This window comes from Equus asinus, chromosome 12, assembly GCF_041296235.1.
Source record: "Equus asinus isolate D_3611 breed Donkey chromosome 12, EquAss-T2T_v2, whole genome shotgun sequence".
Lineage (NCBI taxonomy): Eukaryota > Metazoa > Chordata > Mammalia > Perissodactyla > Equidae > Equus > Equus asinus.
The window spans coordinates 2,020,365-2,037,753 of NC_091801.1; the positions used below are offsets into that span (position 1 = coordinate 2,020,365).

At 35.5% G+C, this 17,389-nt stretch overlaps 1 protein-coding gene across 1 annotated transcript in view; it reads right to left on the minus strand.

Moving 5' to 3' along the window:
* The window catches only part of CNBD1 (cyclic nucleotide binding domain containing 1), a 391,920-nt gene that overhangs the window by 318,520 nt on the left and 56,011 nt on the right, over window positions 1–17,389 (minus strand). Inside the window, exon 5 of the mRNA XM_070480954.1 lies at window positions 11,913–12,074. Coding sequence (XP_070337055.1) covers window positions 11,913–12,074 — 162 coding nt within the window. The remainder of the gene's footprint in view (window positions 1–11,912; window positions 12,075–17,389) is intronic.

Genomic DNA, 17,389 nt, shown 5'->3' on the forward strand with positions numbered 1-17,389 from the left:
AGAGTGACAGAAAACAGATAAGTGGTTGCTTGGGGACAAGGAGCAGGATACAAGTTTGAGTAAAAGAAGAGGATTACAAAGGTGCACAATGAAACTCTTGGGAATGATGGATACGTTCATTATCTTGATTGTGGTGATAGTTTCATAGATATATACATGTGTCAAGACATATCAAATTATATCCTCTAAAATATGCATTTTACTGTATGTAAATTATACTGCAATAAAGCTGTTTATTTATGTTACTAAGATATTCTTTATATGTTATATGATATATATTCACCTATATATTCTTTCTTCTGCATTTGGTGCTTGTCAAAATCTATCATGACTTGTAAATATACATCGGACAAATATATTGGGCAAATGTATATAATGGGCAAAAGCATTCTCTGAAGCATTTCTTCTCCATTCTGTAAATGGTACAATATCCATACTATAATATATCTATATAATATATATAAAGCTTTTATTATCAACAATACATAAAGCACAACAGAATACATGGATAAAGGCTATGATAGCTCACACCAACACAAATAAATACAAATGGCCAATAAATGAATGAAAAATAATTCAGCTTAAGGAGAAGGCAAATAAGGGCCAATTAAAATAACTATGTGATATCTTTTGTTGTTCTATGAAATTTAAAAATTTTTTTAAAGCTAATATTTACTGCTGGGGTCAATATCAATTAGTTCATTCTTTCCAAAAATAACTGTCTAAAAATATTAAGAATATCTATCTTATCTGTAGACTTTTACCCACTTGTAGTTCCATCTCAAGGGAATCATCCTAAATAACCAGAAATTTAACAATTTTCTTAATTGAAGAATCAGGTTCTGTTGTTTTCCAATAAGAATCTTAAATGCTAAAAACTTCAAAACAAATAGGAATTAACTGTAAAATTATCAAATTTGTAACACGAAATAGCAAATGGCAGAGAAGTAATGTTGGGAAATTTTTAGCAAGGTGATGGCAGTAATTATCAACTAACCAAATAGAAAGCGAACGCTTCAGAGAAGAATTTTTGCCAATACAGTTGTCAGGTCATGCTAGTTGGCCAGGCTATAACGCAGAAGAAAGAACATTGAATCATATGCTGATGGAGCAACTTGCTGTACAACAAGCCCAACGTAGCGGCTCATTTTGAAACTAAATTCCATGCAGACCATGAGATAGGAGGCAGAGTCACAGAGCCACTGAGATTCACAAATGGATGCTGCAAACACGTTACAGACTACTGACCATACTCTCTTTAGCCAAACTAAGGCATTTACAAGCCTATCATGTCACCCTTGAATACTAAGGAAACCAATTAAACCACTGTTTTGTCAGAATGAGTGTTTAATGGATGAAAGAGAAGAAGAGACAAATAAGGAACTATGTTCCAGGGTTTTAAAGACCAGCAAGTTGTCTATCACCTCTCAGTAGCTAGACATTGGATCTGACAGTTACACGACAGTGACCAGGCAGACCTACACTCTGCTAGAAACAACCAAATCTTTCCAAGATTTTCTAGCTGTGGTATTACTTGGGCCTGGACTTGATTTTCTAAGTCTCTCCAAAATGATTCTTCCGCCATAAGATAACAGCTCCTACAGCACAAAAGCTTTCTTCCCGTGCAAAATTTCATACACATGAAAGTAAGACATCTCGCTCAATAAAGTTAGAACTTTCAAGATGGTTTTAAAAGTCTGTAAGAATAAATAATTACCTCAGGAAGGCAAGTAATATTCTTTGTAGGGCCAGACATTAAATAAACTTTTAACATAAATTTGCATTTTGTGATCATTTCAGCTGACAATTGTTAGAAGAAATATTTTTAAGAGACATTATATTCCATTGTATCATTAAATCTGTGATACAGCACATGATAAAAACTCCCATTAAAGTCATTCCATTCTGATCTCTCAGAACACGATGTGTGCTTTCTATTACACTTATAAATCTAATATAGTAAGAAAGAACTTATACCAAATACTAAGTAAAATATTTCTATTACTAAAAAAGATGCTAACTTGAAATGCAAAAATGAAATAGTCACTCAAGACAGGAGGTCTCAGCTTTAACAGTCATGTCTATGTTCAAATAACATACATCTTATTATGGACTGAATGATTGTCGTCTCCCAAAATTCATACATTAAAATCCTAAACCCTAATGTAACAGTATTAGGAGCTGGGGCCTCTGGGATAGGATTAAGTGATGAAGGTGGAGCCTTCATTAATGAAGTTAGTGTCTGCGATATTCTGATTTATAAGAAACATATTTTTGGTTATCTGAATGACCAAAAATATATTTCTCATGTATACTTGGTCTTAGTCCACAGTTCCTGGCTCACAGCTCCCCAACCCTTCGGAATTTCCTGTTAAGAGTGACAAAGGTGGGGCCACACAAGTGGCGCAGTGGTTAAGTTCATATGTTCCGCTTTGGTGGCCCTGGGTTCCCCAGTTCTGATTCTGGGTGCGGACATGGCACCACTTGGCATGCCATACTGTGGCAGGCGTCCCACATATAAAGTAGAGGAAGATGGGCACGGATGTTAGCTGAGGGCCAGTCTTCCACAGCAAAAAGAGGAGGATCGGCAGAGGATGTTAGCTCAGGGCTAATCTTCCTCAAAAAAAGAAAATTTAAAAAAATAGTAACAAGAGAGACAAAGGTGTTTCTTGTTATGTTAATGAGGTGACTTTTGGACCCCACCTAAGGATGGTGCAGGTTGCGGGGGTTAGAGGGTTGGAAGCTTCAGTCCCACCCCTAAACCTGCAGGGAGGAAAGTGGGTCTGGAGGTTGAATCAATAGCCAGTGGCTGATGATTTCATCATCACGACTATGTAATGAAACTTCCATAAAAACCCTGGAGGAGAGGGTTTGGAGAGGTTGCAGGTTGGTGAAGACGTGGAGACTTGGGAAGAATAGCGTCCTCAGAGAGGGCATGGAAGCTCCATTCCCCTTCCCACATACATTGCCCTGTGCATCTCTTCCATCTGGCTGTTGGCGAGTTACATCCTTTTCTAATAAACTGGTAATCTAGAGAGTAAAATGCTTTTCTGAGTTCTGTGAGCTGCTCTAGCAAATGAATTGAACCCAAGGTCGGGGTCACGGGAACCTGTGGTTTATGGCCAGTCGGTCAGAAGCACATGTAACAGCCTGGATTTGGGACTGGCATTTGAAGTCCAAAGAGGGGGACGTGGGGACCTCCAATCTGTAGCTGGTTGCTCAGAAGCACAGGTAAAAGCCTGCGCTTGTGACTGGAGTCTGAAGGCTGGGGGGAGGGTGTGGCAACAGTCTTACTCTTCTGTAATATCGATCTACTGCCAACGAGTTTTCAATTTCTGCCCCTTACTAATTCATCTCTTTAACACAAATAACTCTCTTCATTTACTTACCATCCTTACATCACAAATAATCACTGTTTATGTCAGAAATCGAAATTACTTTTAGTATTCACACCATTCTTTATTAACCTATGTTCCCTTTTAGCTTAAAACACTTTCTTTTCTAGAGGAGAGGGCCCCCCATTTTCACTCAATTTTCCTCCAAACTCTGTATTTTTAATGGACTAGCCCCAGGAAGTATTTTTCTCTCATCAGCTATATAGCCCTAACACACAGTTTGAGATGGCAGTTCCTCATCTTATATGCCGTTTCACTAAGAAACAACAATGTAAGAACCACATTGCATTTGGATTTTAAACAGCCTGAATCCAAAAAGCAAAAATCCTCATGCCCTTCGAAGGAGCGATTCTTCTGAGTCCTTCCTGCGAAGTGGCTTTGCATCACTGCTCCACTGAAACGTAATGATGTTCAGATGCCTCATTCCCTGAAAGGAAGCATCTTTAATTGGAGGAAGTAGGAGAAAAAACAATTGGGCCAAGTTTTCTCAGAGGATCTGAAACTGCTTTTCACAGCTCATTTGTAAGTTTGTCTCTCTCCTACCCTTTCCACAACCCCCACCAATACACATGCATGTCGCTGTTTTTCAGAAAAAAGTCACTTATGAAGAAACCAATTATTTTTACCAAAGCAATCCATAATTACTTCTTAAAAGCTGGTGGTATTAAATACAATCAAATACAAACATGAGAGCATCAGATGATGCTCTCCTTGTTAGCGGTCAAGCTGAGCAAAGAATCTGATGCACTTCTCGGACCATCAATTGAAAACTGCTCGGGTCTTAAAAGAAAGAAATAAAATCAAATTCTGCACGTCGAATTAACTCCCTAAAACAGAATTCAGGCCACAGTCGTCTCTCACCTAGACCAATTCCATATAGCCTCCTGACAGGTCAACCCAAATCTTCTCCTGGGGCCACAGTCGACCCCTGACACATGACCCATTACTATGTAAATGGTACTGTGTCACTGCCATTCTGCCGGTCACACCAAGATTAAAAACCTACCACAGGCTACGAGGCCCTAAGTCTTGTGATGATCCAGTTCCCAGGTGCCTCTGAAGCCTCATTTCCACCACTATTTCACCTCACTCATGCGTTTTCACAGCACTGGCCTCCTTGCTATTTTTCTTTTTTTTTCAATTTGCAAATCACATCACCATCTTGGACTCTTGCACTTGTGTTTCCTCTGTCTGGAATCAAGACATTTGATTGACTAGCTCTCTCATTTCATTAAATTACCTCATCAATGTCACCTTTCAGAGAGAACATCTCTGATCATTTCCATCATGCTCTATCGCCCTATTCTGCATTAGTTTTTCTTCCTAGCGCTTATCAATAACTAACACAATACATATGTGTGATTATTATCTCTCCCTCTTACGTTAGAATATAAGCTCCCCGTGAGACCAAAGGTATTATGTGTGTTCACCACTCCAATCCCAATACCAAGAATATTGCCAGAAACGTATAGGAGTTCAAAAGTATATGTTCTTTTTTTTATTGAAGTATAGTTGACACACAATATTGTATTCACTTCAAGTGTACAACATAGCGATTCTATATTTATTTACATTACAAAATGATCACCCTGATAAGACTAGTTGCCATCTGTCACCGTACAAAGTTATTACAATATTGTTGACTATATTCCATTCCTTATGTTGCACATTACATCCCCAGGACTTATTTTATGACTGGAAGTGTGTATCTCTTAATCCCCTTCACCCATTTTGCCCTTCCCCCAACACCCTCCTCCTCTCTGGCAACTACCAATTCGTTCTCTGTATCTGTGAGCCTGTTTCTGTTTTGTTTTGTTTGTTCATTTGTTTTGTTTTGTGTTTTTGATTCACATATAAGTGCAATCAAACGGTATTTGTCTTTCTTTCTCGGGCTTATTTCATTTAGCATAATACCCTCTATATCCATCCATGTTGTCACAAATGCGAGGATTTCATTCTTTTTTATAGCTAAGTCATATTCCATTGCATATATTACCAAATCTTCTTTATCCAATTCATCTATCGATGGACACTTAGGTTGCTTCCATATCCTGGCTATTGTAAATAATGCTGCAATGAACATAGGGTTGTATGTATCTTTTTGAATTAGTGTTTTCATTTTCTTCAGAAATACTCAGAAGTAGTATTGCTGGATTGTTGAGTAGTTCAAGTTTTAATTTTTTTAAGGAACGTCCATTGTGGTTGCACCAATTCACATTCCCACCAACAGTCCGTAAAGCTCACCTTTTCTCCACATCCTCCCTAACACTTGTTATTTGTTGTCTTTTTGATAACAGACATTCTGAAAAGGGTGAGGTGATATCTCATTGTGGTTTTGATTTGCATTTCCCTGATGATTAGTGATGTTGAGAACCTTTTCATGTACCTGTTGGCCGTCTGTATGTTTTCTTTGAAAAAATGTCTATTCAGGTCCTCTGCCCATTTTTTAATTGGATTATATTGTTTTTTTGATATTGAGTTGTGTGAGTTCTTTATATATTTTGGATTAATTCATTATCGGATATATCATTTGCAAATATATTCTCCCATTCAGTAGGTAGCATTTTTATCTTGCTGATGGTTTCCTTCACTGTGCAAAAGCTTTTTAGTTTGATATAGGTGCATTTGTTCTGTTTTTTTGTTTTGTTTTGTTTTCTGCTTTCGTTGCCTTTACCTGAGGAGACGTATCCAAAAAATATTGCTAAAACCAACGTCAAAGAGTTTTCTATCTATGTTTTCTTCTGGAAGTTTTACAGTTTCAGATCTTAAGTTTTTAATCCATGTTGAGTTTTTGCATATGCTGTAAGTGGTCGAGTTTAATTCTTTTGCATGTAGCCGTCCAGTTTTCCCAATACCATTTATCAAAGAGACTGTCTTTTCCACACTGTATATTCTTTCCTACTTTCTCATACAGTAATTGACCATATAGGCACAGATTTACTTCTGGGCTCGTATTCTGTTCCATTGATCTATGTGTCTGTTTTCATGCCAATACCATACTGTTTGGCCTACTATAGCTTTGTAGTATAGTTTGAAATCAGGGAGCATGAGACTTCCAGCTTTGTTCTTTTTTCTCAGGATTGCTTTGGCTATTTGAGGTCTTTTGTGGTTCCGTACAAATTTAAGAATTATTTGTTCCAGTTCTGTGAAAAATGACATTGATATTTTAATAGGGGTTGCACTGAATCTGTAGATTGTTTTAAGTAGTATGGACTTTTTAACAGTATCAGTTCTTCCAATCAATGAGGACAGTGTATCTTTCAATTTATTTGTATTGTCTTCATTTTCTTTCATGTCTTATAGTTTTCAGTATATAGGTCTTTCATCTCCTTAAATTTATTTCCAGGTATTTTATTCTTTTTGATGTAATTGTAATTGGGATTGTTGTCTTAATTTTTATTTCTGATAGTTCATTGTTAGTGTATAGAAACACAACTGACTTCCGTATATTTATTTTTGTATCTTGCAACATTACTGAATTCATTTACTAATAGTTTTTTGGTGAATTCTTTAGGGTTTTCTACATACAAAATCATGTTGTCTGCAAATAGTGACAGTTTTACTTCTTTCTGTCCAATTTGAATGTCTTTATTTCTTTTTCTTGTCTGATTGCTATAGCTAGGATTTCCAACACTATGTTGAATAAGAGTGGTGAGAGTGGGCATCCTTGTCTTGTTTCTATTCTTAGAGGAAAAGATTTCAGCTTTTTACCATTGAGTATGATGTTGACTGTGGATTTGTCATATACAGCTTTTATTGTGTTGAGGTATGCACCCTCTATATCCAATTCGTTAAGAATTTTTATCATAAATGGATGTTGAATTTTGTCAAATGCTTTTTCTACATCTATCGAAATGATCATATGATTTTTATCCTTTGCTTGGTTAATGTGGTGTATCACATTGATTGATTTGAGGACATGGAACTATCCTTGCATCCCTTGAATAAATCCCACTTCACCATGGTGTATGATCCTTTTGATGTGTTGTTAAATTTAGTTTGCTAATATTTTGTTGAGGATTTTTGCACCTATGTTCTTCAGGGATATTGACCTGTAATTTTCTTTCTTTGTGATGTCTTTGTCTGGTTTTGGTATCAGGGTAATGCTAGCCTCATAGAATGAGTTTGGGAGCAATCCTTCCTCTTCAATTTTTTGGAATGGTTTGAGAAGGATAGGTATTAACTCTTCTTTAAATGTTTGGTAGAATTCGTCTGTGAAGCTGTCTGATCCAGGACTTTTGTTTGTTGGTAGATTTTTGATTGCTGATTCAATTTCATTTCTAATAATAAATCTGTTCAGATTTTCTATTTCTTCCTGATTCAGTCTTTGAAGATTGTATGAGTCTAGGAATTTATGAATTTCTTCTAGGTTGTCCAATTTGTTGGTGTGTAATTGTTTGTAATAATCTCCTCTGAGCCTTTGTGTTTCTGTGGTGTTAGTTGTAACTTCTCTTTCATTTCTGATTTTAATTCATTTGAGCCCTCTCTTTTTTTTCTTGATGAATCTGGCTAATGGTTTATCAATTTTGTTTATATTTTCAAAGAACCAGCTCTTAGTTTCATTGATCTTTTCTATTGTTTTTTTAGTCTCTTTTTCACTTGTTTCCACTCTGATCTTTATTATTTTCTTCCTTTCTACTAACTTCTCTAGTTTCTTTGGGTGTAAAGTTTGATTGTTTATTTGAGATTTTTCTTGTTCCCTGAGATAGGCCAGTATCACCATAAAGTTCCCTCTTGGAACTGCTTTTCCTGCATTCCACAGATTTTGCACTGTTGCGTTTCTGTTTTCATCTGTCTTAAGGTATTTTTTGATTTCCTCTTTGATTTCTTCATTGACCCATTAGTTTCTTAGTAGCATATTATTTAGCCTCCATGTGCCTGTGTTTTTTCAAAAGTATATGTTGAATTCATTAACTAAAGGGTGAAAATCAGTTAAAATTATTTATAAATTAAAATTCCAAGTCATGTGTTAGTTCATGACTAATACACGCTAACAAGCTTTTAATCTTGTTTATTCATGATCCATTTCCCTCTCTTTCTGAAATACTTCGTTTTTTTTAAATGTCATCCCTCACCAATTGAATGTAAAGTCAGTGAAACTGTCAATCAAAGTGTACTCCATCCTCAGCATTTATCTAAGGGGTGGGTGCAAAAACAAACTACAGCAATCTGACTCCCTATGCCTGAAACGAAAGTCTGAGCCTAATAACCCCCACTCAAAATAGCAGTAGCTGATTGACTCCAATGTTGTACTCTGAAGAGACATTCAGGGGTGCTCTCATTCACGTCATCTTCAGCATCTGGTAGTTCTTCCATTTGGGGAGCTATTCAACATTCTTCTGTAAATTTCCCCCGTCTCCTCCACCCATCTTGTCTTTTTGTTTGCTTTAATTAACCAGAGTCAGCATCTGTTGCTTACAACCCAAAATCCTACCTAATATACATGATAAGGTCATATTCAATCTGATATGCTTAAAATGCAATACCAACGGGAAGTCTTCCCAACTCTCTTTATTCTATCTCTCATCTCTCCTTCCCACTGTCTGTTCTCCTCACACACTTCCCAATTACACAACGTCCTCTAGTTACTCAAACCCCTCCTCTCTGGTGACATCTCCCAGATGTGTGCCCTTTCCAATGATTTTAATGTTTCAAAATAATTTATGTTTACTCCCATCTAGCACTGTTTACTCAGAGCTGCTGAATTGAAGTAGAAGTTAAGAAGTAATCAATAGGATTAAGCCAAATCACACCAACTTGTCAATAATCAATAGCTTCTTGTCAGGCATATTTGCATTTCTTTAAAAAGAGGTCACTGTTACTCAAAATTAATTTCTGTGTGTTTGAATTTCAAGTAGGATGAAAAAGCGAAGAATTTTAGAGAGAATAAGGTTGTTACTTTTAACAATTCATTAAATCACATCACTGAAGCAGCTGATCTGATCTGATCTTCGTTCAGTTAGAGATAAACAGAGGGCTACAGATGTGACAATTTACCCGTCACTAAACAGATTTTAGTTGAATTACTTTTGTGCAAGTACATAAAGCATACAGCCCCATTACAAATGTAATTAACAGAGTCACGAAGAGGTTTATAATGTTACCAAATATGGCTAGCACACCTTAAAAGTTTTTAGAGGTGGGGGCAAAATAAATGATTTGTTTCTAACCAACAGAATATGGCAAAGGTGATGGGATATACATGCCCTTGATTAGGTTACATATGTCTTCATCTTAGCAGAATGAGAGAGAGAGAGAGAGAGAGGCTCCCTAGCTGACTTTGAAGATTTAAGCTTCCATGTTGTAAAGATATCTGAGAGAGCACCATGCAGCAAGGATCTGTGGAGCCTCTAAGAGCTGAGAGGGGCCCCCAACGGAAAGCCAGAAAGAGAGTAGGGACCTCAGTCCTACAGCCACAGGAACTGAATTCTGCCAACAGCACACATGAGCTTGGAAGACAACCTCACGCTCCAGAAAGGAACGTAGCATGATTGAAGCTTTGTGGGACACGGAGCAGAGGACCCAGCTAAACCTTGCCCAGAGAGATAATGTACGTATGTTGTTTTAAGACATCACATTTATGATCCATTGCACAGCAACAGAAAATGAATACACTAGTGTACCAAGGAGACAAGAAGATACAAAGCATGTTCTGTAGAACAAAATAGACTGTAAATTTAGCATATTGCTAAATTACTCTTTTACTTACTAGCTTATCATATCTACCTCAAAGCATTGATGTAAGGATTAAATCAGAAGTTTTATGTGTAGAAACTAAGGCTTTGTGTGAATATTAAACATCCCGTAAAAGTAAATTCCCTTCCCGTTTTCTCTGCTATTGTAATTCAGTGGTTGTCACAGCCCCACCCCTTGACAGCAGTCAAGACCCACCATGTGAAGAGTCATACTAGGCCAATTCTGACCCACTGAGTGTGGGAGCTGCAGTCCTTCAGGATCTCTTCCACCCACCCACCCTTCCTCTCACATGTGAGTGAGGTTCTGGAAACTGCCTTTGTCCCAACATCTGGTGTCCAGGGCATTTGGAGCCTGGTTGTTAAAAGGAATCCATGGAGATCCATGTAAGGATGCAGCAGTGACTTCTTTGTCTATTCTCCCCTGTGTTGGATAGCCTTCTAGCATGGCTCCTGCTTTTTGCTTCATCCATTGCTAACATGGGACTGGGCTTTTATCCATTTGTAGTTTCCATCTGACTTCAACCTATATCTACCTCCCAGTATTTTGACATCTTGCCCAAGAACCATAGCCACTTGCTCTCCTCCTCCATCTCAGATCAGAACCTTTGTTATGTGGATACCGCCACCTTGTTATTTTCTGAAAGATAGGGATTACTACCACCATTAAAAATCCTGCAGCCCAGCACAATCTGAAATCAGCAGTGAGTGATTCATGGGTTTCTAGACTTGAAATTTTTAATCCAATGTAATTTTAATCAACAATATGGTTTAATGGAATGAAAGTAGCTATAGAATACTATAGCTCCAATAACTTTCAATGCTCTTGTGTTTTCTACCAGTTAAAGTATATTTTTAACACATTCACTGAACACATGCTAGTTAAATTTCCTATTTTTACAGCTTACCAGTTTAATTATACCCCTACATGGCAGGTGGTTATGATTTCCTTCTCTACAAGACTTTCATAGCTGTTTCCCTATAAAATGACTAGTATTTTCTGTATTTATTTTTTCATTATTATAAGTAAAAGCATCAGAAATCTAACCATTCTCAAATTTTCTGGAAGCTTTGACTATATTTCCTCAAATTTGCAATTACAATTTTGAAGAAAAGTGTTTATAGGATAGAATTCCTAGTGTTTTCCTCCAAATATAAATGCCAGATTTTTAATTTCTCATTCCACACTACTGGTCTGTCTTTCAGGTGTAATTCTAATCTTGACACTTTTACTCTTGGTTTTGTCTCTGTTGTCAATCTCAGTTGCAGTATCACATTTTCCCATGGTCCCCTTTCAACTACAATTTTATTCATAAGTCCAATACCATCTCGGGTAACCAGCCTCCACCCAGATTTAATCCTCTCTTTTTCCTTCTCCTTCAGGCAATCATGCCCTAATCAAAACACAAAGCACTCCAGGAGATTAAAAAGAATATGAAGTAAGTTTATTTAAAGGCTCTGTGATGACGAAGACAGTTTAAATTCTGTGAAGAACTAACAAGTAACCATAAGCTAATGAAATCTTAAACATAATTTTGATTTAACATAATCAGTAATAACATTTATTTTGCTTATTTGTTAAAATTAAAATGATGTGCCACAATTGGATATATTACCAATATATCTATGATATGCCATGAAAATTGAGTGGACAGAGATTGCATTCATCTAGAAACAAAGTCTTCAGTATTTCCTGCTGTCTTGAATCAACCTTTAGTGCTAAATTACAGCTAACGTACACTTAGCTTCAAACAACTAACTCGAAAAGGAAAGCTATTCAAAGGACTATTTCAACTACAAGAAGTAATATACTAAAAATACTTACAATTTCTTTAAGATAGCCAGGAATTCTACGAAATTCTCTTCCGATTTTTTTGGTCCATATAAAGTATGGCCACCACGTGCTTTTTTAATGTAGACAGCTACATTGTGAGAGTCTTCAGCAGGCTGTTGGGCTTGACTTTCTTCTGTGCCTTCAGTAGGTTTTCTGAACAAGGAAACATAATATTTTATGGTGTTGCATATTGTACAAAAATTACTGACATGAAATTTTATTTCATTGTCAAGAGTAGAAATGTACTATTCTGAGATAATTTGGCCTTTTAATAATTTATTCTTTTTCAATGCCTTAGTTTTTCTTTCAATCATCAGTAGCACAGTTAAATACGTCATTGTTAAATCTAAAATTTAGCATACATAAAATATTTTCTACATACAGACTTTGATTATAGGTATTGTCCTACGTGCTTAAGACATCTTTCATAATAAATTAGGTGTATGTAATTTAAGGAAATATTTTAAGTCAAAGGTTAACACCCTTGTCTTTACACCCATACACCTGTTTTTCAGTGTTTTTTCAGCACCAATGACAAAAGTGCTTTTTTTAAACTTATGTTTCCAACTAGTAAATTCTGAGCATCTTGAAGCAACCACCATACTTTATTCTTGTGCTACAGTATGTTATACACCTAAATCTCCAAGAGATGTGTGAATGAATGACCATTTCCCACTCATTTTCTGCCTCCAAACATTCCTATTAATAGATCACTGAAAACCCAAGGGCAAGTAATCTAACAAATGTTGTCCATCTTTAAGGAAAAAATGGTAGAGGAGACGATAAAAATTCAAATGATCATAATCAGTTAACTTTAATTATATACATATGTACATGGGAAGATAAAAAATAAAGTTAAATATGAGATAAGCATTATGTGGAATAGTCATAACAATAGCAAATCATCACATTAACATCTAACATATATTTGCTTAAATGTGCTGACTACTCTGCTAAACACTATACACACATATCTCACTAACATTAACCATGTGAAATATACAATATTATCCCTCATTTATAACATAAGGAAATTGCAGCTGAACGAATTTATATAATTTGTCCAACCACCCATAACTAGTAAAGCTGGAAGTTTTTTAATCTATCTAAAATTCACAATATTAAAATTTAATAGTACAACTTACATATCTGATGTATTCAAAAAGAAGATACCCTAGTATAACCTACAATGATAAAATTAAAAACCAAAATCTATTTCCCCTTCCTTCACTTTCACAGAACCTCAGCCATTCTGTCCACAGAGACCTAGAGCCACACTTAAAACTCTATCCCTAGTTACTTCTGTAAATAAATGACAATAGGAAGTACCTTAAAACTCAGCAATGATGAGAATTCAGTTATGAAACAATTGGATGCTTTCCTCCACCCAGCCCTGATTCTCAAATGCAAATGGAGTAAAGTTCTTATCTTCTAGAGACAAGAGGGTCCATGGACTGGACGGCAAGGTAGAGACTTTGTGGCAGAAATGTGTAGAGTAAGTCCGCATGGACCCAGTATTCTTCAGGCCCCAATTTGTCATATTTGCTGAAGGGAGGAGGTTCCTGGAATTCCTGCTGTTGTGTTGGAAATCTTAAGCCAACCAAAGAATTCAGAATGTTTTAAGCCATTGAGGCCAACAAGGAGATGCCAGACGACCAAAAGCAAGAGAAATAGATGGTCATACACATTAATTGATTAAATGTTTGATCAAGTTATGTCCTATGCCCTCAGGAAATAGTAGAAAATAATCTTCATTATATTGATATAGTAAAACTAGCAATAATGCAATATGTATAGTCTAAATATTTCAGTCATACAAAATTCAAAATGACATTACAAGAGGTTAATAAATGCCTACAAGAAAGGTAAACGGAGCATCAGGAGGCCATGGATGTGACCTAAATCTCTTCTGGGAGCTGTGCTAGTGATTTCAGACTCCTCCACATTTCTCTGTTTTACAATTACCTGTACTTCAAATTTTTAGTACGGTTTGATATTAGGTAAAATCTGATTCTTTTAAGTCTAACCTGATAATTGAATCCTTTATATTATTCTCAGGCCTCTAAAGATTTTTTTTCATACAATCCTACTTGTTCTAGGATAAGACTTTTCCAAGATATGTGATACTTCTTTTTATGTTACTTGTACATATGTAATAACATTTCTGTATCTAATGTGTTTAGGATTTTTTTTTTCTATAATTTGATTTGACTGGTCATTGTGGCAGTATAGGAAAATTATTTTTCCCTTTTTCCTCAATAATTAGATACTTTACTGAGCTATCCTTTTTCAGTTGATTATCTTAAGGATTTTTCAGGTGGTAGATTAAAAAGGGACAGATAAAACTAATTAGAAACAAATGTATTGCTTTAAAAAGCAATGAGCTAAGGATTCATCTCAAGAAGTGAGAGGAAATGAGCAAGTTACACCCAAAATAAGTAGAAATATATAATTAAAGGAAAAAATATCTCTTGAAATAGAATAATAATGCCAAAATTTAGTTATTTGAAAATCTAATAAAACTTGGAAAAGCTATATCTAATAAACTTGGCAAAACATCCATCAAGAAGAAAAAGAGATAAGGCAGAAATAAATAATATCGGGAATGAAAGAGGAGACTTCACACAGATGCTACAGATAGAAAAAGACAGAAAGATTATATTAAGAAAAATTTCATGCCAATAAGCTTGAAAATTTAGGTGGGATGAACAAATAACTGTAAAAGTAAAAATTACCAAAGTGACACAAGAAGAAATAGAAAATTTGAATTGTTCTAAGTATTTTTAAAAATTTAACTAATATGTAAGAATGTCTCCACAAAGAAACTCCTGGCCAAAATGGGCTTAATGATGAATTCTAAAAAAACTTTTAACAAATAAATAAAATCAAATAGTTCCAGAAAATACAAAAGTAATATATACGTTCCAGCTAGTTTTTTGAGGCCAACATAGCCTTGATATTAACACCTGGCAAAGATATTACAAGAAAGGAAAATTAAAGGAAAAGCCAATATCGCTGAATATAGATGCAAAAATCCTGAGCAAAATATCAACAAACTGAATACAGTGATAATTTTAAAAGATAGTAAAGCCTAGCCTAGTTGAGATTATACCAGGAATACTGTTCCACGAATATTATTCAACTCTCAGGACTGGGAAAATCCCCTTTATACCCTTCTTGTGTTCTTATGGCTACACTAATAATAAAATTGACACAAGACTAAATTAAAGAGATTTAATTTAATTATGCACGCATAGGAGAATCATCAAAATGACGCTCACAGAGTGAACAGACAAGGCAATATATACATCTTCTACACAAAGGAAAAATAAATTTGTGAGGGATGACAGGACAAAGACTCTTAGATTGGAGGTATGCGATCAGTGAGGAATTGAAGCAGAGTTCAGGTTTGAGATAGTAAATTAGAAGGGTTTGTTTATGCAGCTTCTCAGCCCGGAATCCCCCAGCTCTGGGGATAAGGATGCAAGGAAAGCACCTTCCATGGGAGGTTTATTTCCTGAGTCAAGGAGAACAGAGAGAGGAGAGTCAGGATATCCTTTCTGCTTCTCAAGTAACTTTAATTCAAAATAATCAGTACGACATTGTGGGATATTTTGGGGTGGCCTGCCGTGAGCCCCAACACAACACATTAACAGAATACACAAGAAAAAAAATCATGAATATCTAAGCAACATTTCATAGGATACAATATTCATTGTAATACAAAATCTTAGCAAACTAAAAATAGAAGTGAACTTTCTTAATATGACAAGTATTTGCAAAAAATACAACAAATACTATACTTAAAGTGAAAAATTAACAACTTTTCCTCTGGAATCAGAAACAAATCATGTATACTGTTCTAACCCATTCAGCATTGTAGTGGAAGCCCTAGGCGTTAAAATTTAACAAACTAAAAAGTATGAAAATTGGAAAGGACAAGTAAAGCTGTCGTTTTTTTCAGATGACAGGACTTTACACGTGGAAAATCCGAATGAATCTACCAATACTAGAATCGATAGAAGAATTCAGCCAAGTTGCTGGATAAAAGTCCAACATACGAAATGTCAACTGTATTTCTGCCTTTATATTCCTTACTATCTAACGTAGGAAGGCACTAATAAAATGATCGGTCTCATAAATGTGTTATTGAAAGCTATTAAAAGTGATATGAAGAATTTATACATGTTGTGAAAACAATTATAGTGTGTTTATAAGAGTATAAACATAGGAGACCCACTTGCCAGGAAAAGACAGACAGTGTCTCTCAGAGAAAGATTTAAGCTGAGACACATAAATGAAAAAGAGTTAGACTAAGAATATTCCAGTAAGAAGGTACAAAGAATTTTCCTGAAGGAGATACTTCTAAAGATGCTAAATTTTTGCTCAGAAATATTTTTACCCTGTCAAATAGGCACAGCCACTGTACGACAGGTGAATATCCTTTATTAACCTTTTCATATTTTAGGGGCATCAACACGTCCAAGTATTTGTGAATTAATTTTTACTCAAGGTAAATGACACAGATGCATGAAATTATTTACAGAATTGTATAGTTACCATGGCGAGCTGGTAATTCAGTAATTCTATTTCTTTCTTTGCTATTGACTTTTTAAGGTTTTTGGCGTTGTTTTATACCTGAGCATGAATCAAGACAGTGGGACCAAACTAGTGTAGCAGTCACTGCATTCCTTTCCGCCACACACTTGCAATTTTAAAAAGCCAAAAAAAATTTGAATTTTAGTAAACCTCAGCCCTTTGATCCATGAGTACACCTCTTTGTGATATTCTGCATGACAAAATAAGATGTACAGATAAAGCATTTTTGCAGTATTCCAAAGAAATTTTTGTCTCAAGTAAAAATGCTTCTGCTATTATCTGAGTTGCAAGCTGAACTATCCACTTCACTCACTGCATTCTACATTTACTTGAAAGAACAGCCAACAAACTATAATAATTGACTTGGATGTTTGGATATGTTTTCTCAAAAAATGAGTAAAGTGAGATTGCCACTTCAGAAAAGATACAGCACCTGTTGTCAGCAATAAAATTCAAGCTTTCAAGTGAAAATCAGAATTTTGGAAAACTTTATCTACCTCATAAGTTTTCTGGCTTCCCAATACTTAAAGACTTTCTGAGAGATCAGTGGTGATATTAACAACTGTGATTTTTTTTTAATATATTATATAGAGAAACGTGTCAACATTTGCAAGATCTGCATAACTTAGTGGACCAATGTTTTCCAAATGGCCAATGTATGATATTACAAAATTATGCACTGGGAAAAGAGCCATTCATAGCGAAAAATATAGCTTTTATAGACATCAGTGTTTTTCAATTTTGGCCATATTCTAGATTTTTAAAAATGAGTCAGTAAACTTAGGCGAGAGGGGTTAGCACCACGTCAGGCAAAATAAAATCAAACAAAATTTAGCATACATTATCTCATTCCGTCCTCCAGTATCTCT